Genomic DNA, 27,243 nt, shown 5'->3' with positions numbered 1-27,243 from the left:
ATTGCCCTTCCAGTTATCACTATTTTGCTAAAAAATAAAAAAGCCATAACGTAAGTTCGAGTAAATTTAAACAACCCCAATATTTTAATACAATGTCAGACCCCTGACATTCACCATTCCACTCTTTGCGGACCCTGTATATTTATGGTTCATAAAATGTGACCTGCTTTTCCCTTCACGGCCCTGTGCTTCACATATTCGCGGGGTTTTTTTTTCACGTTTTAGCGTTTTTCACGGACATATTCACGGTTTTTTGTGCCATAGTCACGTTTTGTTTTTTTGTGTTTTCACTTTTTTCTGTGGGTGTATGTATAGTTTTTGGGGAATTTTTTTTTTTTGCCTTTTTGCTGGTGTATTCACGTTTTTCAATGATGTATTCACAGTTTTTCATGGGATTTTGGATTATTCCTTATGAATTATGAACCGACGGGACCTATCCCACTTTTTCCCATTGAAACAATGCTCTGACATTCACGGATACCACATTTGCGGAATTTTTCAGGAACGTATTCCCTGCAAATGGCGGGGTCCGGCAGATATTCATATATATATATATACATATATATATATATATATATATATATATATATATACATATATATATATATATACATATATATACATATATATATATATATATATATATATATATATATATATATATATATATATATACAGGGGCTGCAAAAGTAGGTATACAGTAATGAAAAACAAAAGGTGCACACAAAACAAAGAAAAAAGGAAAAGATGTATTATAGAAAAAATTCCGAAAAGAAAAAGATTAAAAATGGGAAAAAGGATTTTAATGAATTCAAGTATTAAATGAATCCTAGCACCACTATTATAATACTGGTAATAATGGTATAATCCTTACTGTATACCTACTTTTGCAGCCCCATATATATATATATATATATATATATATATATATATATATATATATATATATATATATATATACATGTATATTTTTTTAAGGTATATATATATATATATGTATATATTTTAACCTCAAAATATATATAAATATATATATATACATATATATGTATGTGTGTGTGTTCTCCTTGAGGTTATCCATGGAGTGTAGTTGATAGAAGTTAATAGAGGAGTGATTAGTGGGGGGCTAAGACTGGCATGATACACTCTGGGCATGTGAAATGTAGAGGGGACCATAGAGTAAGAGGGGATGTGCTTGGTAAAAGGGGTGAAAGCCGAATATAAAGGAAAGCACAAGTGAGTTGAAGGGATTGTAAAAGGCAGGATGTGACACCATCATCTCTCCCACACATGGATGCATGGGCGATGAATGTGAGTGATAGAAGTACGGGGGTGGGGGGCATGTGAATGTGTTGAAGTATGAGTATGGTGAGTGAGATGATGTGAAGGAATGACTGCGGAAGGAAGGATTCCCCACCAAGAAAACCTGGGAGGGTTAAAAGATAACTAGTGGGGATCCAACGGATTTGGAATGGATACCACTCCCGTGTTGGTGTGAAAGAAGTAAATAATTTTATTTTAGGGGTACAAGAGTTCATTGATGGACTTGGGGTGTGGCTTGTAGAAAGGAAGGTTCAGAGGCAAAGGGCATTGGGCGTGCTCAGGACCGAGCTCGTTAGAACCCAGAGAGGCAAGGAAGTTTCTAAAAGGTGAGCCGAACACCCTGGGGATGGGGGTTCGAGCATCATGTGGCATTGAGTAACAGAAGGTGGAAGGCAGGAGAGGCCTCCCCCTCATAGTTCGGGAGAGGAAGAAACAGCTCGGGTCGGGATGACATCAGAGGCCGAGGTGCCGTGTCAGAAGAATACAGGAAGATCCTGCCAGGGAAGCCACACCACCCAGCTAGGAGATCGTGTAAAGTTACGGAAGGAAAAAAATAGAGGGCCGGGCCCACAATGGATAAGCATGAACCGGCCCACAATGGATGTAGAACCACATAATGAGTGGTGTTTGTTTTTCAAAGGTAAACGGAAGCGAATTATTGAAAATATATGAGGATATTTGGAGATGAATCTCCTTCACACTGTCCATTCAAGTCAACCGGCATCCCTGGAGTCATCCCTGCACAAGTAAGCATGGTGCAACCTGTACAACTTACCTGTGATTAAATCTGATCCTTGGCTAGGGTTCTATGTAGGTCTGAAATTCCTCTTGGGAGTAAGAGGTCCCCCGTCTGCGTTTGTCTCCGAGTCCATTTCTGATGCTGTTCCTGTTTGCAGTAACCAACGTGACCGTAAACGAATTGTCATCTCAGGACAAAATGTGGACATGTGTTTGGGTTTGGGGTCTATTGGTCTGAAAGAGCCTGCTGAAAGGTCGTGAAACATCCACTGACACAGTATCTGCCCTTGCTTGTTTATTATGAGATTATCAGGGAAGGTCTCGTTACTTTTTTGATTGGATGCTCCTTCTTTCTTGAAGAATATATGTGTATGTATATATATTTATATATAATTTTTTTGACAACTACTACAACATATGTACTTCTATTAAGTATCTACTACATCATAAGTGTGTACCACAATGTGAGTATGTCTGTTAATATGTACTACAATGAGAGGACTGTACAAATATTAAGTATGTACTACAATGTGAGTACATATTGTTCCTGGTTTTCTGGCTGGGTCACGAGGGGCTTTTCAAACCCGCTTCCTGACCTTTGACCCTGAAACCGACGAGCTGCAAAGTTGCCAAACAACCACACACAACCTCGCGTCCAATTCCCACATTATCTCCATGGTAAATTACCCCCCTCTCCCCCCCCCCAATAGGGAACCATGTTCAGCGCCACACGCCTATTTAGATCAGGTCCGGCTGAGTGGAACTGTGAGTGGGGCATCAGCTAGTCTATAACCATAGCAAATCAGCAGGGCAAAACTCCCATCAACTCTTTACACACAAATGTTTAACTCATGGCCAATGGAGAAAGAGGTACTCGGGCAGGTTGGAAAGGAAACTCCTTGTTCAGCACATGGCAGGTATTCATAAGAATGCAATTCATGAAAGAATAATCTTAGCCAAGAGCACACATGCACTTTAGGCAATCCTTAACCTGAATCTGCAGACATCAGCACCTCATTCATTCGAGGAATTCAGACAAGTGAGGTTGATAGACAGAGAGATACAGAAGGCGGGGCTTGTTAGCGTCCCCTCTCTCACCCGACACAAGCCTGCAGGCTTACATGGTCCCAACGTGAAAAGGAGAGGGGAGATGGAAGAAGAGAGGGTGATGATGCAATGTGCTGTGTCAGGAGAACTGCGTTGAATGCTTTGTAATTTGGAGAGGAAATTGTGAATGCGTGTCAGTACCGCTGTTCTGAATGGTTCCAAGGGAAATTGGTGATGACTCTTTGTGCGTTCCAAGTAAAAGTAAATGATTGCGTGAATCATTGTGTAATTGCTGGCACATCCAGGGAATGAGCTCTGTGGCTGGTTCCATCGCTCGCTCCATGGCTGGTTTGATCACTCGCTCCAGAGACCGTCTGCACCATGACTCGTGCTCACTTCGCTTATTCTTGGAGGGCTCTTTCAGCTCTCTCTGCTCCCTGGACATATGCAACCCTGCTTGTTGCATGACCCTGACTTACAAAGCCCCCAACTGAGGTGTGGCCTGGGATCGGGGCAGCTCCCTGTGCAGCTTCCTGATTGGCACGCTGATGTTGTTTTGCTCCGCTCATTGGTTGTTCAGTGCAGGTTCCGCATAGAACCGAATGGCACCCAAGCACTATGATTGGTCCGATTGGTACTCAGTGCTATGATGCAGTTGCTGCTGAACGTGAGTTTTTGAGGTGTAATGTTGGTTTTGTAAAGCATGTTTGTGTGTATGGATGTCCTATAAAGAGGTGTGGGGAGGTAGAGAGATGAGGAGAGAGATAAACGAAGAGTTACAAAGGGGGGCGGGGGGTCGACCATGATACACAAATACAATGCATTTCCCTGTCCACTGATACGAGAGGATAAGTAATTGGCCGAAACAAAATGCTCCAGATATATCTAAACTCCAGGATTCCTTGATGTGTTGAATGTAACTCCCCGGGGACTTCCATGACCACAACAACATATTAAGTATGTAGTGGAATATAGTTATTGCTGTGAACGCCCTCTTGTCACAAACATGTGATACACCACTTTAGACCCCCAAATTATAGCTGTATCAATTTAATCAGTTATTTATCTTCAGCAAAAATTGTACTGCAATTCAAATATCGCATTCTGTACCTACCTGGTGGGTGGGTCAACAGCTCATTAATATATCATGTAAATATCACATGCAGTACATTCAATCTGTAGGACCAGGAAAAGTCTGAATGCTACAGTATGTACTATAGCCTGGTGTTGGCTTCGTGGTTGTGTTGGTGGCTTGGGATCCTTGGGTCCTGAGTTTGAGCCCTGTTGGCCACTGAATTAACACCAGGGTGTTGACTCAGCCTGCCATCCTTCCGAGGTTGGCGAAATGAGCACCAGTACACGGGTCATAGGGGCACTTCATCAGCAGCATAGCTGTGCCCCCAACCAATGATGCAACCGGCAGCCAAAAAGGTAGCACACTGTGGGAACAGTATGCACTGCATGTGGTGTGGCTATTTGGGTCTGTGTTTTGATTCATCATACACTTAGGTCATTGATAGCTGAATTTTCTTCAACTATAATAATGTGACCTCATGTCTGCATAAGCAGGGCTGAAAATCACAAGGCAAAGTACACTTGAACATGTGCACCTATTAAAATAGAGGAAAAGTTATTCTGATGTGTAGATGGTATTGCTCTGTCTTGTGGTTATTGAAATGTGGGGAGAGACGTAACAATGATGTTGTGTTCTTTGTATTTGGCTTTGTAATTTCTTCAACCAAGCAAATGCAAGAGGAAGAAAAATATAAATCATGCACATCATCGAGGTGTGTGTGTGTGTGTGTGTGTGTGTGTGTGTGTGTGTGTGTGTGTGTGTGTGTGTGTGTGTGTGTGTGTGTGTGTGTGTGTGTGTGTGTGTGTGTGTGTGTGTACATGTTTTTTGTGGAATTATACTGAAGCTTTCTGATCTGGAATGTGATATACCTAAATGATCATCACGACCTCCTGAGTTGATTAGGCTAATTAACTACAAAGTATCCAGAAGAATTCCCATGTTTTCAGCGCACGCCATGTTAAGGTGTATACAGAATGTTCATAGGTCCTTCCATGGCATGACATAATAATAAATATAAAAACAACAAAAAGATTGATAATATTGTAATAAAGTATATATTAATTTATACTCATAATATTAAGAAGGATAATAAGAATAGTAGCATCATTTGGCAAAAACAATAACGAACGTTCAATCCGCACACCCTGGCCCAAGCACATCTGGGCTTAGTGAAAGGCAAGTATGAGTATGCAACAAGGCTGTGAAGACCACTGAACATTTGTTCCAATAGGCCAACCATAGTTGTTTTAAAAAGTGCTTAAGGGAAGTAATTACATCATTATGGAGGTGTAAATACACAAGGGGAATAAAGATAAATTAAATATGAAATGGAAACTAAAAAATGATGCAATTGCAATGTGTTGCAAAAATCTGAATTGTTCGGATTTACTGCAGGGGAATGTATTATTACCCTGCGCATGCAAAGTGAAAAGCGGGATGAGGCAATTCGTTCATGTCTGCCCATCCATCCCTCTGCCTGTAAACATCAGTTTATGATCGAGGACTAACTTATATATATTGAATGTTGTATTTTGAACACAAATAAATCAGAACATTAATCGGAAACAAACCTGCTGTTTTTGCAGTACTTTGGCTCAGAATTTGTCCCAATCGCACATGCGCAGAGAGCAGTGAATTCATTTTTTACACTGTCTTCGTGTCTGGCAGTCAAAACAAAATTGACAAGAATAAGAGTAATCAGAGATTGCAGACCCTCACCAGGGCTTCTTTTGAGTGGTGTATTTTTATGGAGGTTTGAGGATAAATCCAATATGGCTGCCAAACCATGTGACCTATGATATCATATGTGTGACCTTTTTGTTCCTCGTGGACAGGTGGTCACACGTGTAAAGTTTCGCCTCGATCTGTTCAGCCTCTTCAGAGAAGATTTTTGAAGGTTTTTGGGGGGTTTTTTTCAACAATACGGCTGCCAAATCACATGACCGTTGACGTCATTTTTTTTTTATGTGCACCATTTTATCCCGAGATGACCCTCAAATTTTCATACTAATCGGATCTACATATGCAATTATGACGTCATTAAAAAAACACACTCATTCCACATGACGAGTACTTGCGATGTGCCAAGTTTCAATTTTTTCCTTGGTGCAGTTTCAGAGACAGAGGTCCAAAGTTTTTCTGTTTTTCCAATAAGGCTGCTACACCACGTAACCTATGACGTCATAATTATCATTAAAATATTCTACATGAGTAGTCACACGCATGGTGAAAATTTTGTCTCAATCCGGCAAGCATTTGCAGAGAGAAACATGAAAGTGCTGTGTGGACAAACAAACAGACAGACAGACAAACATACAGACAAACAGACAGACAAACAAACAGCCCCAAATGCAATACCCTCTCCTTTGGCGAGGGTAAAAATCATTACAAACAGGAAATGTACTGTTTTTAAGGACGTTACAAAGGACACAAACAACAGGCACGAAGAACTAATGTAACATGTTAAATAAATTGGTGTAATCGACACTGCATCAATGGCGGTAAATTCCTGATTTAATTAATGTATATGACTTTTACAATCTTTATTTTATTTAAATTGAATGATATACTTGAACACTGCAGAACACAAATTGCTTTATTTGTACTTTCAGAACCCTTCCATTTCACAGTACTTGGACAGGGTGGTGTATAAGACTTCAACAGCCTGAAACTTTTGCAATTTTTTGTTGAACGATTTTTTTTTAAAAGTTTTTTAAATGTTTGTGTCCTTTGTATTTTATTTAAATTGAAGTATATACTTGAACACTGCTTGGAGTCATGTGTTCTTTGAACTCTCTCGTGTGTTTGTTTGTTTTATAAACCTTTGAATCAGTGATGCCTTTATTACCTCCACTCTTGTACTCTCTCCCAAACTAGTTTTGTGCTATTTGATGATTGGTGCAATCGGGATTCACGTAAACTGCCTCCTCATACATGCTGGTGGTCAGCGTTGAATTTTGAACCACATTATTCTTCTTTGGAAGGTGTTAAGCAGTGTGTTGCATGAGGTCCTTGTGATTATGCTGGCAATTCACGACAGGGAAGATATAAAGTTAGACTTTCACTTTGAGCAGATACCAAGTGCAGAAATAAATCGATCACTGCAATAAAGTGACAAATTGGAGCCATACACATGTTCCTAAGTTTTTGGGACAATCAGAAGTTCATTGTCACCCAAACCTAAGTAAATGTCACCATCCTTTGTCGATATTAATTTTGATAAGTGTTGTCGTGATGTGTTATCCTCACCTCTCGCTTCCAGTATGTCAGTCTTGGTCTGTCTCTTTACCTTTTCCCATTGACCATTGATCATGTATCCACAGTCGTCATCCCAGCTGCTTATCACTCTCCAACTCACTAGTGTTTTGTTTCTTTTGTCATGGGATCTTTTCTCATGTCGATGTCATTTCTACCTTGGTGGGATCCCATCCTTTGTGTTCTGTTTTTAACTTCCTGGCATGCAACTCATTGTTTGGTCCTATTTGTATTGGTCCTATTTTCTAGACTGTATGTGCCTGTTCATTTCTAGTGTCCTCTTTCCATTCAACTTCATAACCTTTACTTTCACTGAAAAAACTCGTCTTCTTTCCTTGCTCATTCTTCCTTCCCCTCTGCACCCCAGGTCACATGCACTCGATCCAGCAACCCTTATTATCTGCCGCAAGTCCGAACTTATAGCCACATTCACTCATTCATTCCTCATTTGTCTCCATTGTTGAATCGTCTCCCTCTCCCCCACCCAAGTATGTACCATCGTGTGCGTTAACAGGTCGTATCTGCTAAGTCATCTTATCCACACTCATCCCTACCATCTCTACCACCCACACGTCTTTGAAATTTTTCATCTTAAATGTTGCATCATTTAATCTATTTTTCTTCGATGTTGGAAATATGTTACTCACACCAATTAATAACGCATATACTCGTACACTTACACAGGAGAATTTCAAACACTCACTCATTTATAAAGTGTCGTGTTTACCAATTTGTAGTGTCACAGAGACTGATAATAACATTCCTGCAACTTGTCAGGTTAGAAAATGCAATAAAAATGTTTGCAAGAAATAAACATATCTGGTGCTGCTTTTCCATGAGCATCCAACTCCAAAGTGGAAGACCTTCAGGCAGCACCAACCTCCAGACGATAGCATTGTGTAAACAGTGATGTTCATTCCCAATTGATTAGAAGTTCTCTCTGACCCACATCTGAAACATTTTTATACCCCTTAGTACCAGAAGATTTGAGCCCATTTTGTTTATTTTTATTTCCAAAAAAATTCGTTTCAATTTTCTGAAGGTTTTAAAAACAGTTTCAGTTTTGCAAACCCAGTCTGGAAAGCCCCTCTTACTTGCTTACCATCCTTTGAGGAAGTCCAGTCACTCATACTCTTGGGTCTCACTATCAGCCATGATCTTTCCCAGGCAAACCATATTTCAAAGTTGGCCTCCAAAGTCAGTCGCTAACTGAGCATCCTCCATCATACAAAGTCCTTCCTTGCCACACCTGTACTCCTATACACCTAAAAGGCTTTCATCCGCAGCTTAATGGACTCCTGCTCTCCCCTCTGGGCTGACACCCCTGCCTCACATCTTTCTCGGCTTGATGCCATCGAAACAAGGTATTCAAGATTATTATAATTTCCCACGTGTGATGAAGCTGAGTCGATGGGCCTATTACTTTGCCACCGCAGACAGGCTGGTGCTCTCTCTGCCTTCTGCTGTCTCCTTTCCGGTCTTGCACCCTCTGCTCCTTCCACCTTTTGTCCTTTTGTTGCATCCCCTCCCCCCCCCCAAGTTTCTGCAGGCCACACGTGGTCCACTATCATTCCCTTCTGGTGAAACTACCTAAATCCATCATCCCTGTTCACCAACATTCATCAATTCCTCTTTTTTTTCTTCGTTCCTCTTTTTTCTTGCCTGTGGAACCACTTTCCACATTCTCTTCAATCTCATTCTTCCCTCCAAGTCTTCGAGTTAATTGTTCACCACCCTTTCAGATCGTCCCCAATCCAAAACCATGATCTTTCTACCCTTGTTATCCCCGCCCAAATGTCCAATTTTCCCTCCTGTATCCATTTTGAGTTTCCTTCTGCATCCATCTTGTCCACCATATGCATCCTCTCCTGCTCGCCATTCATCCCCACACCCATTGTTTTTCCAAGACTGCCTCTACCTTGGCCTTCAGCTCTGCTGTTGGTGTTTCCTCCCTTCCTCTGCTGTTCCTTTTGTCCCGTTGTAACCTGATCCGTGTACTAGCTCTTCCACGAGCCTCAACTATGTTTACAAAAAAATTATAAATATTAATATAAATTGTTCTTGTTTTCTTAAACAGTGAGCAGAAAGGAGTTGTATGATCTTTTTCATAAGCTTGCAAACCTGAATTGTTTAGTATGACACTTGCAAATACCAATGTCAAACGTCATTACAAGAGGTGGCACTTACGAATCACGATTCTGATGTGGACATCTTTCTCTTGTTCTCCCATGTGAGTTTTGTAGACTTTCTGTCGCAGACTGTAACATGTACTTGTATTGAATTGTATAAACACCACAAACACTGAATTGTCTGCGCATGACCCATAATTCTGGTAAAAGTGCACCGATGACTATTTATTTTTTTGAAGAGATCAAGGCTCATGAAACAGTTGAATACTGTCATTGTCTTCCATGTAAGATTAGGTATAAGACTCCATAAGTATGACAAATTGTACTTTCTTTTTGTTTTTTAAAGACTCGGTACTACTTCAACAAATACTGACATCACAAAGTTATTAATTTGAAACTTTACGTAATTTCTGGAAAAATGATACACAAGCCTTCCTCTAAAATGTGAAAAAAAAATAATTAGCTTCCCGAGACACTCACCATCTGACCCAAGCAGCCAGAACAAAAGAAAATGTCCCACATAGCTTATGTCACACGACTCCCACCGAAACGTGATTTGCTGGGTCTGTGCCTTGCTCTGATAGTTCAAAAGGCATTGGTGTTTATTTTATAAGAGATTTGTGGTGGTCTGCAATATGTTTATGCCTGGTGTTGACTTAATGGCTAGAGTGGTGTGCTTAGGATCCTAGGGTCCTGAGTTCAAATCGTGCTTGGCTGTTCAATTAATACCAAGTTGTGGCTGACTCAGCCTGTCATCCTTCTGAAGTTGGCAAAAATGAATACCAGCTTGCTGAGTTCCTGTGTCGGAGTGGCGACCCATCCAGGATTGTGCCCAATAGCCCAAGAGACTGCTTCGGCACACCAATGCTCTGCACCGTGTATGGTCCCAATGGATTGATGGAATATGTTTGAGGGAAACGCTTGTCCATGAAAGTTGACCAAAGGCTGCCGCATTGATGTGTGTTGTTGTGTTTAAGCCATTTCCTATCAATGTTGTGCTCGCGAGTCCCTATGGAATAATAAGAGAGAGTGAAAATGAGAAGTGTTTAAGCCTGTCTGTAATTGTCCCAACATAACATAGATTGAACAATTGTCATTTGAGGATCAATAAAAGACATAGATAAAGGGCGTGGTTATTGCACAGGGTAAACGAAGCTGCAGTTCTTTAGCGACTTGAAAGACGCCCTGAGATGAAGTGGTAATGTTTCTAATTTCATCTTTACAGATGGCATTGAGATCACAGCAGCTTGGATTTGAATCTTTGTCGGTCGATTTGAAAGACTTATCGGTGACATACACACTGCATTTGACTTGGTTTGAGCCATGCCATTTCACACAGCGGGTGAAAGGCAGTTGCTATTTGTGATGCCATTCCCTCAAAGAAAAAGAATAAGACAGTACGATGCCAGCCTATCGAGCAAAGCACGCTGAGAATCTCAATCACCTTGTGTTTAATTGTTGTAATTTTAACCTAAAAATATTGAGTTAAATGCAGTAATCGATAGTTTCGCTGATAAAATCAGGATAAGCTTGAAACAGAATGAAAAATGCCTATGATTTGAGAGAAATACATAACTACCCCATGTCTCGACTGCTATAGATGTGAGGGGATCGGAGCCTCGGCCCACAATCGACATCTGCAGTTGTTGGGGGAAGTTGGGGGAAGGGAGAAGGCGTCTGCATGCACACTCACCCTTCCGTCGGCATGCTAGCGCGACCCGAATGCCCATGATTTGTTTCCTCTGGGCACGACCAAGAGTAATGGTGGTGTCTGTCGACAATCAATACTAATGATTTTTACTCCCTAAGTGCTTGCAGAGGGTACTCTTGTAACTAACACCAATGAATTGGAATAAGGAGAGGGTTTTGGCATTTAATGATTGTAACGTGGAGATTAATAGCTCCGCATGCAAGTATTGCCCAACTAATGTTAAACAGGCTCGAAGAGCCGGCATGCAAGTAGTGTGCTGCATCTCTCGATCCTGATCACCGCACACGCTGTATAGTAAAAGATGGATTTGCAAGAGGAAGCGCCTTTTACGAATTAACGTTTTCCTCAGAGCCACGAGGCAGGCTTGATAGTATAACTCACCCGAGGCAATCTCACGCGTATCCTGAACATTTGAGCTGGACAAGTCTTTCGGAGAAGCTTGATTGGAGAATGTAATTGGCTTTCCAAAAACAATTGTATATTTGGGACAGCACAACACAAATAGAGGGGAAGAAACCCCAGCAACGTATAAGCAAATATCTTCTGTCAAAAAGGATAAAAAGGACAGGAAAAAAACCCGAAGGTATTCAATCCAGGTGACCTTAATGCAGTTGTGGTCAATGTGGTTCAAATGGCAAGAGATGCAATGATATTCACCGCTGTATATAATGCCAAGCTCAGAACAATAACTAATTTACTTCAGAATGTTTCATATGCTCGTCTGTTCAAATACCTTCACATGTGATTTTGGGTGTATGCCAGTATCCTTGAATAAGCTTTTCTTTAAGGTGTCACAATTTTCTGACCCACACCCCCGTAAACTCTCCCCCACAATAACCACCCGCTCCGAGCAATCGCTGGACGCGACACGCTGCTGGGTTGGGCATCCTTGCCGCAGTGACTTTACGGAGCTTCTACTGTTTTGCACCCGAATTTCACATAAATCCGGCATCCCGTGGGTCCTCATTAGAGGAGAAAACGGATTGTTTCAAATCGCGGCAGCCGACTAGCCACGCGCCAGTAAAAAGGTTATTGCTGTTTGCCTGATGAATTGGAGGCGGGGCTGCTTTCTCTGTGGTTTTTATGCGTCACAATTGGACAGGCCGCAAGATCCTGTACGGTGGAGGAATTGGGATACTGGGGTGAGTTAGGTAGTCGGAAAAGAGGGCAGAGGGTAGTAGATAGTACATTCCTTTACCAGCACCACAAAGTGCCAGCCTCAATGGCAGTGTGCCAAGTGAACATACATTTGCTTTTGCCTTGTAGTCCATCATTGACCTGTGTTGCTTGACTCCTGCAAGAGGGTACATTAACACGTGGAAAATGATCATTGGGCCCCTCCCTGATGAAAGCCATTCCATGCCAAAAAAAACCTCTTCGTTTGACAAGATATTCTCGTGTTGGTGAGGCTTCTTCCTTTTTCCAATTGACCCTTTCTTATTATTCATTACTTCAACTCCAATCTTATAATCATCTTGGGTTCATAAAAGTTTACTGAAATAAGAGTATCGGATTACACTCGAAAGAACTTGACAGCGCGACGTGCAGTAATGTAGGACACAAAAGCAAACCAAATACACTTCTGATTTCTGTTTTGTTATGTATGCCTTTTTCAGTTTTTGCAATCACTGAAACATCAATACGTATGAAGCTTATTTATGTTCTGCCAAATATTGGTTGATTGAAAGTACGAACAGATTGAAAGTACTGAAAAAAAATCCATATTTTTGATTTGAAATATTTCTCAGCACAATCGAAATTCCATTTAGTAAAAGAGGTGTTTACATTGAGAGTTCACTTCATGATCTTTGAGCCTCGAACATGCAAGCTGGACTTGCATCATGAAATCACACCAGAATGTTGGAACTATCTTTGTAAGTAATATGGGCTTGGTGAAAAGAGACTCAGGTTTGATTCTCATGTCCTTAATTTGTCATAATTTACCTTCTCCATCGAAGATTATGTCTTCACTCCTTTCTGTCTGTCTCTCTGTTTGTCTGTTTGCGTACAGGTTATCTCAAAAAGTTTTCGACGGATCCGGATGAAATTTTGTGGACAGACTGAGTGTGTGACAAGGACAAAATGATTAGATTTTGGTGAAGATCCGGATCTGGATCCGACTGCTTCAATTTTTTAAGTGATTCTTCACCATTGAGGCAGAGCCAAAAACGATATATAGCACGATATCTCAAAAAGTTGTTGACGGATTCAGATGAAACTTTGTGGACACATTTGGTGTGTCACAAGGATGAATTGATTCGATTTTGGTGAAGATCCAAATCCGGATCCGGAGCCGGATACGAGAATTATTTAATTTTTGGAAATGATTCTTCACCATTGAGAAATAGTGCCAAAAACGATATAGTACTGTGTAGCATGATATTTCAAAAATGTATTGGGCCTGATTTGTTCTCGTGGATCAGGCATTACGTGGCGGAGGTATGCACTCCACCGAATGCTCTTCTAGTTTCTTCTTTTTTTCATTGTGATGCCGTTTTGTGGTGTCAAACCACTTAGGGAACAAAATGATCGATTTCCTTTACAACCTTGGTGATGGTTTTATAATTTTTAAAAAAATAGATGCAAAAGCATTGAGTTAGTCGCGCCTTTGTAGCCATAGCTAGTTTTTGAGATTTGATAGTCGCTCATGATAATAAGGTAGAAAGAGGCGACAAAACACTTCTCAAAAATAGCCGTAACAAGGCGGGCCGAGGTCATGCGGTATTACAGTGTGGCCACAAATCAGTACAGCTTTAAATTAGCATTTTGAGCGCAACTTTAGTTCCCTTAAAAAGTGTTTCATCAGGCCAATTAAGCAGGCAAGTTAGATGGGGCTTCCTGTTGCTTGATAAAATGTTCAGCAAGAGGTTAATTTAGGATGATTTGCCACGATGTGGTGAAAGCTGTAGCTGTGTTAAATATTTAAAATATAACACTATTTTTGCGAAGATCACACAGAAAATGAGCAAGGGTTTCATGAAGTTGTCGATGATATTTCAGCAGTGCCACCAAATCAGTCGATTTTTTTTTAGATCGGTGACTCCACAATCGACAAGTGTTTCTTTAGGCGATCATCTTTTTGTTGGAAGGAGTGCAACTGCAACACCATAGAAGCACTCTTATATTATTGAAAACCAGTCGAACAGTCCACGAGGTTACGTGCAAGGAACGAATATTCTCTGATATAAACAAACCTAAACAGTGGCAGCACAACACAGACTTAATGTTCCTCATACAAAGGATGACAAGGAAAGTAATTAGTTTCTGATTCCACTTACATATCGATTCACAGTACTAGGTACAGTATAATCTTCCCAGTGGAGCATCTCGAGCAGCTGTCTCATCACCAAAGCAAACAGGTAAATTGAGGTTCAACCCAAGTACTCATCATGGCAGGTATACATGCAGTCATCTTGTGGAGAGCTGTTTGGTACAAGTGTAACAAGGCTGATAATTTAAGATTTCATCTTCATTTATTCAATGACTGTCAACTTTTATGGTTCTTTTGATGAAACTTTACCAGGCCTTTGCTCATGATCTGCTTGAGGAGTTCCACCATTCGACATGATTTGAGGTGTAAGGATGTTGTTCTGTTTCTAATTTATAGTACATAGCTCTTTCAAAGATTCTTCCCCTGTTTGAGAGTTCAACCATTAGTCAATAAAATGTGTAAAGAACTGTTCTTCAATCACTCTCACAATGGCTGAAACTTTTTGGTGTTTTATATATAAACATCTGGCAACTTTTTGTCAAGTCAGATTCCAAGTTTAGTGTCACACCTATTCTGTGCTGCATTCTTTAATTGTGGTCCCAATCGGCCAGAAAGTGCTTCATGTTTCAAGCCTACCATCAATTGGGGCTATTTTGAACGGCAGGGCAACTTTGAAATATTTTTAGAAAATATTCCTGCAATTCATAATGTCACGTAGAGAAGCCTTTTTTCAGTGTTGTGTAAAAATGTTAATTTAAATTGGTAAAAGTCTTGCTTTGGGGCTGGAAGGATGGCCTAGACGTACTCGCCTCTAAGTTGTCTAGCCTGGGTTGGAATCCCGACCAAGCTTACATAAACTGTCATCCCGGTGTTTCACAGGCAGGGTGATTCATCAAGGTGTGTGCCATCCCTCAGATGGACTTTAAACTGGTGTCCCATCTGCCAGCATTAGTTGGTGGACTTTAAAGATCCCACAACATCCTTTGCGAAGAGTCTGCGAACTATCGCCGGCACATGAAACAAATTACAAATTCCTGCCATAACTACTGATTTGAATGTTAGACCTGCTCAGCAAGTTCATGAAAGACTTGGGCCAAATCTTCTCCCCCAGCCACCTCCACAAGAACATGGGAATAATTGCAGCCGTTAATGGAAGAAGGAGGAGGAGGAGAAGGGGGAAAAGTCTTGCTTCAGTGCACGCTCCCAAATAATCCCACAGTTCAAAGTTACTTGGTGTTTCAAGTATAGCTCATGTTGACTGTATTTATCTTGGAATATGCTCTAAATACAACACTTTTGCAATGCAAAATGCTTTCCAGAATGGACCACTGTGACATCATCGCATACAGGTATTTTACCTCTTGGAGCATACTGGTGCAAAGTCAACATGCATGTCCACCTTGAGGGCATCCACAGGTGTTGCATCAACTTTTATTCTATTGTTGGGAAATAAACAAGCAAACTACTACTCCCCAATACGATTTCTAACTCTTTCCTACCCATCCCACTTTCCCCACATCCTCTTTCCCTCACATAGTGTTGTCAGTTGCAGGGTCATATAAAAGTGATTATCAAATTGTCAATAAAAGCTAGTTGGCACACTAATGACCATCTCAGAAGAGTTAATCCGCTTGCTCAACAATGATGTTCTAAGGGCGGTGCCAGTCCACAATTTGCTCTGAAGTTCCCTCAAAATACGCAACTTTCGAAATGACGTATGAATGCTAAATGAGGCCTTTTGCACATGCACTGTGTGTTTTCAGTGACTCTTCTGCTCGCTGGGCACTTTTAGCCTGCCATTGCTCGCATGACATCTGTAATTCACATCGTTTTTTTTAAACAAAAATTTTAGCATTTAGACAAAACAGTGGCAATTTCAAAATGGTTTACCACAATTGTTCTGTTCCGAAATGCAAATCGGACTCATGGAGATATAGGAATGTGAGAAATATGCATGGATGAGAGGTGAGGGGTTCGGAACATTTCCTGTTAGTACAACCTAACGTCAGCCATTGAGATGACACCACACACACACACACACACACACACACACACACACACACACACACACACACACACACACACACACACACACACACACACACACACACACACACACATGCTTCAACATTGAGCAATAGATGCAAAAATCGAGTATAATTCCTCTTGTGGCCCCAGTACAAACCAAACAATATATTTATAACAACCCTCACAGGTCCCGTAGCTCCCCACTCCCAACATGATTCATAGTAAATATTGTTTTATATTTACTCGGTACATTCACAAGCTCCAGATATGTCCTTCCCATCACCTAATCCAGATACACAGTCCACAGTAAAGAAGCACTTAATCCAGATACACAGTGATTCAATGGTCGTGACCGTCGGGAGTTGTGTAGCACACGCCCGTCCACTCAGGCCTTGCACCAGCACATATGGTGGGGAGTTTGCAGGACAAGCAGCTGCCCGTTCAGTGAGCTGAGAAAAGTTATCCAAGTCTTTTGTTGTGCAAAGGTACAGGCCTTTCTCTCAGGCACTTTTCCAAGTATTTTTGACTTACTTTAGAAGCTTTGTGAGCCATTTCAGGTGATGATCCTTATCCCGGATACATGATGTATTTTATGCCACCTCAAACACGGCAGTTTCCTGGGGTTCTGGGCATGAGCACCGAGCATTCTGGGGTGGATAACGTCATTTTGAAAGTCGCGTATTGGCTCTTACGAAGCGATTGTAAAACAATTCACAAAAATAACTAAAAAGATAAACAAAAAAACATTGATCTCAGAAACCACAGAACAATAAACATTGTAAACATCAATGGTTGCCAAAATCAAGCAATGTCTTCTGAACAAACATATCTGTATCATTGACTAAGTAAGGTGAATTATTTTTACAGTGAGTCAAGCAGTAGTCTGAAAGAGTGATTCTGAATTTAAGTTACCTGAAAAATAGCATCCTGGATGAGTCCATGGGCCCAGGCCAGAAATTCCACTTGTCGGTACCATCTAAGGAAACCAATCCTAGTTATGATTTTTGAATTGGTGTATGTATATATATATATATATATATATATATATATATATATATATATATATATATATATATATATATATATATATATATCTATCATATTTTGATGTGATAGCCATTGCAGACTGGCAGCTTATTGGTAGTTATCATCTCTGGAATATACCCACCCTCCGCTTAATGAAAGCGAAAAGGAAAACTCAGAAACATTCACTAATGATGCAATTGCTGTTTCCACATGGGGCCAGAATGAGCTGCAAGCCACAAATACATGTCTGAAATGCTTTATTTATACCATCCGAATAATCCTTTCTGTCATTCCTGAAGGCAGAATTTGTTTTATGGCAGAAAGAGGCGAACAATAGGGCCAATCAAAATGTTGCTGATTAGTGATTTTCAGTCCATTTTAATTTATAATATTGTCATACAAGTTCCCTGGGTAGTGCTACTGAATCGCAGTAGCCGACAACATGCACATGTTGTTTGAGGAAAACATTTATGAACATTTTACAAGTTTTTACCACAGTTAAAGGAATTGCCCTTCCCCTACCCGAGTTCCAGCAAGCATCCAAAATGTGAAATTTCCGGATAACCCAAATTTCACCATGCTACTGTGACATGTTTATGTACTATGTTTTACTCATGCATATTTGTAGCCATGAATGTCCTTGTGATTGTGCCAAAACATTCACACCATGGATCAGTAGTCTAGTCTTCATCACTGTTATCAGCATCAGAGTCCTCGAGGTCTACAACCTCTTCCTCGACATCAGCGGGCTGGTTGCTGTCGGTTCGCAACTTGCACATGTCAGTGCACTTCAGGCTATTGGCAAGGCACGTGCAGCCTGGGAGTTTGCACGACCGTCCACACTTGCAGGAAAGCAGTTGCAACACTGCATCCGGTGCTGGAGAACCCTGCATCCACTCGATGGCCAGCTTCCCGTCATCATCAGTGGTCCGTCCACAACACTTGGGACTTGGAACATAGGGTTAGCATTGCAGATAGCGCCACCAAATAGCAGCCTGGTAGTTTGCACGGAGGACGTGCATGAAGAGGCAGTCTTCACATGGTGGAAGCTGACTGGACTCTATCTCTCCCCGTCTGGCACAGAAGAGTTGATGTCGGAGTTCATTGACTTTCGTGGTGTTGGTAGACGGCACGTACATGTGGCAGGTGACCTCTTGCAGCTTCTGAAAGAGCTCGGTGGATACTTCCCATGAATGACCGAGCTGACTGAAGGCCTCTTGGTAGGTCTTATCCGACTTCATTTGCTTCAAGGCGCCCATCTTTCCCCGGCCTGCAAAGGCACTGACTGTATCACAACCGGAGAACAGGTGCAGTCCAACCAGGGCATCACAGACACTGTCTCCCATCGATCAAGCAAGCTTGTCAATGTCTAGGAACCGTGTGCGGGTTTGCGTACCACACTTCTGATACACGCGGCATGGGATGCCCTTATTGAAGGCAAGACACAGCACGAGGACATCTGTATCTTCGGCAGTGATCACCACAGCCTTGTACCCAGCCTCTGCTGCATGCAGAGCATGCAGAAGCATTCGGGTATCTGCTTCCTCCTGCGTGGACTTCAGCTCTGCCACTTCCTCCCAATGGTCCTTGGTTTTTGTTTTTATTTTTTTGATTTTCCCCCAAAACGTCAATATCTCAGAATGGTAAAATGGTAAAAATGCAAAATACATACACTAAGCTGCTCTTCTGGAACGGTTATCACATATTGAAATAATCATACAGTCCCTACCAATAACTTAGTAGCCCTAAAGTTTGGTTTCCTAAGATGGTACCGATATATGTCTGGGCCCATGGACTAGATTCTGCACTTACGATCCAGGTGTTTGTCCTGTCTTACCAGCACCACTGGTGCACCAAAGGAAGGAGTAAAGTTGTTTCCAACCATACAGAAGTAACCTTAAGATTTTTAACAATATAATTACAAAACTATAGAAGTATATGCTGGTGACAGGTGAAGCAGAGACATTCAAATCTCCTATTTCTAACCATATGCATCCCTCTTTTGCAAATGTTAATCAGTATTCTTCCATGTGGAAGAACATCATGAATGCTGAAAAAGATCAAGACCACAAAATGCACTCCAGGTTGGTGATTTCAATGTCCACTACCAAGAATGGCTTGGAAGTACCATCGGTAACCAAGCTGCCAAAGTTCTGAAGGACATTTCTGCAACACAGGCCCTGTGTCAGGAAGTGAAATCATTGAAATGAAGCCATTTGTTTGTCCTTTCACTTCACCAATTTGCCTGTCTCAGAAACATTTATTCACAATAGAATGAAAAGAGTGGTCATCACATGGCCCAAAAGAGAAAAGCTTTCATCTGCACAGAGAATTCTCTCTGTTTGACGAGGGTGATTAAGACACTGGTGCTCCGCTGATGATCTGGATGATCGTTGAATCGGGCACTCGATAACACGAAATAATTGTTTCGATCTCTTATGAATTGATGGTTTATTTTGGTGAGGCATCTCCCATTATTCTGACATTTTCTACTCGTGGTAAATCCATTATATTATTCATGCCTATGTATATATTGTGATGGTTTTGGAAGACCCCAGGAAGACGCATTAAACACATAAAAGATCCCGAGTGTAGTTTTATCAGGAGCAATTTTCTCTAACTAAATTACAGACTAAAAGAACATCAAAAGACTCCAACTAAAATCAAGGACTCGGAGATGTGGGCATCTGCAGGGGAATTTAAGTCAAGGCTGAACCTGTGGGAAGGTAAGGTCAAGTGCTGGGATTTGCTGCGAAGGTAAAGTGCGAATTGGACACTGGACTCGACGCTAAATTCAGCATCTCAAATGGCAGCTGTGGTTCAACTTGCCATGCAACAGAGTTATCCGCGGCTTCGGGGTCATCAGCCGGAAAGTGGGTCCAAGAAACTCACCTTGAGACCGTGCAACCCCCAACCCATAAAAAGAAATGTATGTATGTGTATATATATATATATATATATATATATATATATATATATATATATATATATATATATATATATATATATATATATATATATATATATATATATATATACACATGTTTGTATATGAATGCACACTGATGAGCCAAAACATTATGACCACTGACAGGTGAAGTGAATAACATTGATTATCTTGTTGCAATGGCACCTGTCAAGGGGTGGAATATATTAAGCAGCAAGTGAACAGTCAGTGATTGAAGTTGATGTGTTGGATGCAGGAGAAATGGGCAGGAGTGAAGACCTGAGCGACTTTGACAAGGGCCAAATTGTTATGGCCAGATGACTGGGTCAGAGCATCTCTGAAACGGCAAGGCTTGTGGGGTGCTACTGGTCAGCAGTGGTGAGTACCTACCAATGGTGGTCCGAGGAGGGACAAACCACAAACCGGCGACAGGATGTTGGGCGCCCAAGGCTCATCGATGCACGAGGGCAACGAAGGCTATCCCGTTTGGTCCGAACCGACAGAAGGTCTACTGTGGCACAATTCACAGAAAATTTTAATGGTGGTCACGGGAGGAATGTGTCACAATCCACAGTGCATCGCACCCTGCTGCATATGGGGCTGCGTAGCCGCAGACCGGTCAGAGTGCCCATGATGGCCCCTGTCCACAGTCGAAAGCACCTACAATAGACTTGCGAGCATCATAACTGGACATTGGAGCAGTGGAAGAAGGTCGCCTGGTCCAATGAGTTCCGTTTTCTTTTGGATCATGTGGATGGCGGTGTACGTGTGCGCCGTTTACCTGGAGAAGTGATGGCACCAGGATGCACTTTGGGAAGACGACAAGCCGGTGGAGGGAGTGTGATGCTCTGGGCAATGTTCTGCTGGGAAACCCTGGGTCTGGCCATTCATGTGGATGTTTTCAATGTTGTAATCATTGAGTTTGTTTTGAAGTTTAAATAAACTGATTATATCTTCTTTTTGAAGACCAGCATTAAAACCTTATGAGAGGAGTTGATACTCAGGTTGAAAACTTGACTTTGTGAAAATTATTAAATTATCATAATCAAAAAAGTTGGGAGTAAGGAGCATCTTTGAAAGTAAGCTGGTTTTTCCACATCCGCTTGAACCAACTACGAGACATCTTAATGAATTTGGAAGATTTTTATGGTTGTTAAATTTTATCTTATTTTCCCAAATGGGTAAAAAATCATTCATTTATATATTTGGAAAACAGGTTATTTAATTTATCATTGGCTTTTTTAGAAACTCTATTTTATCGGAAGTTCGGGTTTAATTTCAAGATAATCCATTATTTTATTCATACAATATCTTGTGTTGATATTTCCCTGAAAATGACAATCGTGAATAATATATAACAACAATCCTTTGAACATTTCTCTTGTACGTTCAGTTTCTTCCATTGCAAGGAAAGGTGTGTTATCACCCTCATACTTTACATTCATTTCTCCAATCAATCTTGTAAAGTAATTCATTTTTGGTGTAAATCCAAAAGAATTATATTCCTTTTTATATTTTTTATTATCATTAATTAGAAGATAATCACAGAATATACATTGTTTATAGGCTTTTGACTGTGTTTAATCCCACTCGATCACATGCAGAGCAATTCTGAAATTTGTCATGTTTTGCCTGTCAGGAATCGGGGAATTCAAGAGGCTCAAAATCAAGTAAACTATTCATATTTAGAAAGTAAAACTTTACTTCAACTAAAATTCATATTCGGTACTTTCACAATCATCTATAAAACTACTTTCATAACTATCGTTTGAACACAAACTCTCAGTATCCTAACTGTCATCACTCTCATAATCTTCAAAATCTTCAGTTGAATGACTCATATATAATTAGTCGAAAAAACATTACCATCTATATCAAAATACTTTTTGTCATGAACAGATTCAACTACTACATTTTTTTTATATTAAAGGTCATTTTAAAATGATCCTTAACTGCAATTGAACGAAATGTAATTTCACCTGATATATTAACATCCATTATTTCATCAGGATTTACATCTTTAGGGTTGTTGAAAAAAATACAAATTTCTCCTTGCATATTGCAGATGGTTTTATCTTTTCTTTCTAAAGCTTCATCCATAAGGTTTTTATTTTTTGATACTTTTTCTTGTTTCATTGCCTTTTCTAGTTTTGAATATATTACCAGAAGGAGAGGAGAAACTTTTGTTAGAGATACTTTAATTGATGTTCTTCCAGATGTACGAAAAGCCCTTCCACTGAAGGAAATTGAAGAATTCATATTATTCACCATAATTGTTTTTATCCAAGAGTTGTTATACTGATCTTTGTTCAGTTTTACATCCTTGACATATTTCTCATATCTTTTACAAATTTAGAGATTGATTGAAACCTGTCTTTTGTGTCTTGATACATTGTATTTATAAAGTGAAAAAAGTTGGAGGATAAAATGGTTTTAAGCACAGATTCACCGATAAATTAAACGAAATTTTCATCAAGAAAATCTTATTTTAAGCAAAGTTTTATTGCATAAATATGGTGAATACAACGCACTGCAATGTTTGCAATCACGAATATAAATATAAAAATACACCTTCAAACCAACAAACACACATTCAATCTTTTCAAACAAATATCTCCACTTGACCAAGAAACAAAACATTGTGATAGATGTGATAATGATATTCTTTTAAAAAGTTATAACAAACACCTTCAATCACGCAAAACACAAGAACAATGAAGAAAGGGAAGCTAAATTCTCCATTGAAAACACTGATGGGGTATTTTAAGGGCATATAAAAATAAGATTGTTTCCTTTTCAAGACCCTGGACCATCTTCAATCATGGAAGCTGTTGATATGGTTAAACAAAGTATTGAAACTATAACTAAAAACACATTAAGTGAACTGAAAACGTTTAAGTTTTATATGGGAGTAAAATTGAATATGGTAAGATAAGACGATGAAACTACTCCCTATATGAGGACAAACCCTCAATTTATCTCATCATTTCAAGATTTTGGAAGATGTGATGTTTACGACAAACTCCAGAGACAAGAACAAGATGTTGATAACACTCGAGTAGGTATTGGATTTACGATAACAAAAATAATCTTTTTAGATATACACATCTTAAAATCAGATCCTCTTCAAGCTTCTTATATTGATTTACCAAAAGAGATAAAACTTAAGAAAGCGGTTGTTAATATTCAAAACAAAGATAAATGTTTTCTATGGTCTGTTCTTGCTCACTTACATCCTCAACAATGGAATGTTGAAAGGGTTGAACATTATAAGAAATAAGAGAATACATTAATGTTCAAGATTTAAAGTTTCCAATCTCATTGAGAGATATTCGTAAATTTGAGAAAATGAATAATCTATCTGTGAATATTTATGGATTCACGGATACAAACAAAGTTCAGGTATTAAAAATTTCAAACAACTATAAAAATGATGAAACACATCGACCTTCTCCACTTCACTTCGAAGGAAAATCACATTATGCTTTCATCAAAACTTTCTCAAGATTAACCAAATCACAACTATATGAGAGAAAATGTAAAACGTATCCTTGTAAGAGATGTCTCGACTCCTTTTTAATTTTTTTTTGTATACCTTGTCGAGGCTCCTTTGAGAGCAAACACACAACGCACAGCAAAGGGCATGAGACAAGAGGGGTGGGAGTGGGAGGGACAAACAGTGGGGATCAGACACAGGAGATCTGTGGAAGGGAGAGGGATGGGACGGGGAACATGGGGAATAGAAGATGGACATTACAGGGACTTTCAGGAAGGAAAGCAGGGGAATTGAAGGAAGTGGGCTTGGGTGGATTATCGGGGGTAGAAAAGATCGAGGATTTGGATGGGGGATGAAAAGAGGTGGTGGTGTAAAGAGTGAAAAGAGGCTGTTTTGAAAGCCTGGAGGGAAGAATGGGAAAGAATAGAGTGAGGAAGTTTATTCTAAAGGTGGGAAAAAAGAGGAATGAAAGAGTGAAGGTGAGCAGTGATTTGTGATTTTGGTAGTTTTCCAGAAGGGGGTTATTGGCGGACCTTGAGCGCCCTGTGGAAATGTGGTGGGGACAAATCGCAGAGAGAGCAGGGGGGGCAAGGCTGGAGAGGAGACGGTAGAAGACAGAAAGACCACCGACCAACCTGCGGTGATTGAATGAGAGGCCCAAAGACTCATCATCATTGCGGGAGATGCCGATGATCCTAAATGCCCTGGTTTCTACAGCGTGAAGCCGAGAAAGGTGGGAGGCAGGAGCACCAGCCCAGCGGGGAGAGCAGTACTCCATCAGGCTACGGACAAAAGCTTTGTAAGTGGTCAGGAGCTCAGGAGGGCCGAGGAAGGACTTTGCACGATGGAGGATTCCCAGTCGGCAACTGGCTTTGGAGGCGAGGTTTGAAATGTGACTTTCCCAGGAAAGGTCATGGAAGATAGTGAGACCCAGAAGCTTTAAAGAAAGGATTTCTTCCAGAGGATCTTGCAGAGGACGCAGCAGGATGTGATGCACTGTGGATTGTGACACATACAATCGATTGTGTGGCAGGGTGAGCTTGGGGGGACTGCGCCCGCCGAGATGAGCCGCATATATAAAAATAATTGCAGAGATCCGTTCGAGGAAGGCAAAGAAAGCGAGAGAGGAAGAGAAGTGGGCAAGCGAGCCAGAAAGGAAGCACGAGCGACAAAGGGGCAGTGAACACTAAGCATGGAAGCACGTGAGGGAAGAAGCGAGCAAGCGAGAAAAGCATGCATGTGAGCGCGCAAGCGAGGAAGTGAGTGAGTGAGCATGTGGGTGTCTGACCAGTGCCAACAACAAGACAATTCGCCAGTCAGTTCGTCCTTTCCAGTGCTTGAGCAATTGAGCATGTGGTGCGCGTGTGGGTGTGAGCAGCGCCGTCAACGAGTGAGGCATGAGTTGGTCACAACGAGTGAGGTGCGGGTCAGTCACCAACGGACCATGTGGGTCACTGGACGTCACCAGTTTCGTGTCGTGTGAGGAGCTGCCTGTGTCACAGCGCCAGGGTCGAGACCCGCAACAGACGATCTCGGTGTCCCCCCGTGATGTCGACTGGCGTTCAAGGCTGTTCGCGAGTGGGTGCACGGCAAGGCTGGGTGCTGGGGACGGACAAAACACGCACATACACATTTCAGGACGTTTTCTCTTCACCGACGACTTCTCTCTGGTGAGCGAGCTGACTCTTCTCCCCCCCTGAATGATCTGCTGAGTACCCTTGTCTGTGTTTAGTTGTAAGTAAGTCAACCCCTGATAAGCATCTGCTCTGCCTTTTTCCTGATTAACTGTTCATTTTGATTGCTTTGGAATTTATTCATTTATTTACCTCAGGAAATTAAAAGATCTTTTTAATAATTTATTTTATTATTAATAAATCATTTGTCGATTTCCAACCTATCCATATTTAAGCCTGGTGTTGGCTTAGTGGTTAGGGTGGCAGCTTGGGATCCCAGGGTCCTGAGTTCAAGCCCCGTTGGCTGCTGAATTAACACCAGGGGGTTGACTCAGCCTGTCATCCTTCCGAGGTCGGCGAAATGAGTGCCAGTGTACTGGTCCCGGTGTATGCCCCGGTTAGAATAGGTGTACCATATCCCTGTGTGTCGTAAGAGGCGACCAGGGTTGGCGTCAGGAAGGGCATCTGGCCATAAAACATTGCCTCAAGAAAAAGCCAAACCCCTGCACAGCAGGGAAAAATGGCTGTAAAAACGGTCATTTTTTTTTTATTCAACCTATCCGTATTTGTCCTTTCCTTGCATTGGTCTTGCATTGTCCGAACCTCGATAGACTGGGAGGTAATTACCACAGATTTGACCAAATAGTCGGCACCCACCAGCGGTTAAAATGCTCGGCCGCCCTAATTAAGTTCGAATCAAGATAAGATTGGTGCTTTGCCAAGGCGCGCTCCCCGCTCAGGTAACCACGTGACGTCCAGTTAAATGGCATAATTAAACGGTGGACACTGGAACTCATGGTTAGCTGGGTGGCGTTCGTGGTTCTAAAACAACCCACCATACCACAACGTTAATTGTGAGCGGTGGCCCCAGGTCCGGCTCTTCCGGGGATAGCCGGGGATTAAACCCCCTGAGTGACAAGCTGGTGTCTCAGTATCCGTGGCCGCAACTATATATATATATATATATATATATATATATATATATATATATATATATATATATATATATATATATGTATATATGTATATATATATATATATGTATATATGTATATATGTATATATGTATATATGTATATATGTATATATATATATATATATATATATATATATATATATATATATATATATATGTATATATGTATATACAGGGTGTCCCAAAAAATGTACTCACATTTTGGCTCCTCATAACTCATTGAATTTTTCATTTATTTTCAGATCAAATTGATCATAATAATAGCAGAAGTACGACAAGGTTTTGAAGAAAGAAAATTTATCATAAACTGCTACTGGAAGCACGAAAACATCATGGAAGTGCAAAGACAATTTAGAAGACATTTTCACAAAGATCCACCAACGCGACGCACCATTGCTCGCATCCGAGATAAGTTTGAAACAGATGGAATTGTGCATGACGTCTATAAGGAGCGTTCAGGAAGACCACGGTCATCAACCACCCCTGCAAAAGAAAATCAATTGCTGGAAATCCTCCACCGATCCCCACGGAAATCTGAACGACAAATGGCTCGTGAGACAGGAATCCCAAAATCAAGCGCCCATCGCATTTTGAAACGAATTAATTGG

At 40.9% G+C, this 27,243-nt stretch overlaps 1 protein-coding gene across 4 annotated transcripts in view; it reads left to right on the top strand.

Annotated features, from left to right (window-relative positions):
* Nucleotides 1–22,859, top strand: part of LOC147027598 (uncharacterized) — a 198,810-nt gene extending 175,951 nt beyond the window's left edge. For all 4 annotated transcript variants that reach the window (XR_015057127.1, XR_015057126.1, XR_015057128.1 and 1 more), the window contains one exon: nt 20,747–22,859. Coding sequence is in view for 1 of the 4 variants with exons in the window: in XM_085877131.1 (XP_085733257.1) it covers nt 20,747–20,765 (19 nt within the window). In the remaining 3 variants the exon portion in view is untranslated. The remainder of the gene's footprint in view (nt 1–20,746) is intronic.
* Nucleotides 22,860–27,243: the final 4,384 nt, after the last annotated feature.

The sequence above is a fragment of the Eptatretus burgeri genome, chromosome 4, assembly GCF_056783735.1.
Source record: "Eptatretus burgeri isolate ZD-2024b chromosome 4, Ebu_testis_v1, whole genome shotgun sequence".
Lineage (NCBI taxonomy): Eukaryota > Metazoa > Chordata > Myxini > Myxiniformes > Myxinidae > Eptatretus > Eptatretus burgeri.
The sequence above is the reverse complement of the archived record's forward strand: the minus strand, read 5'-3'. Positions and strand labels throughout refer to the sequence as shown.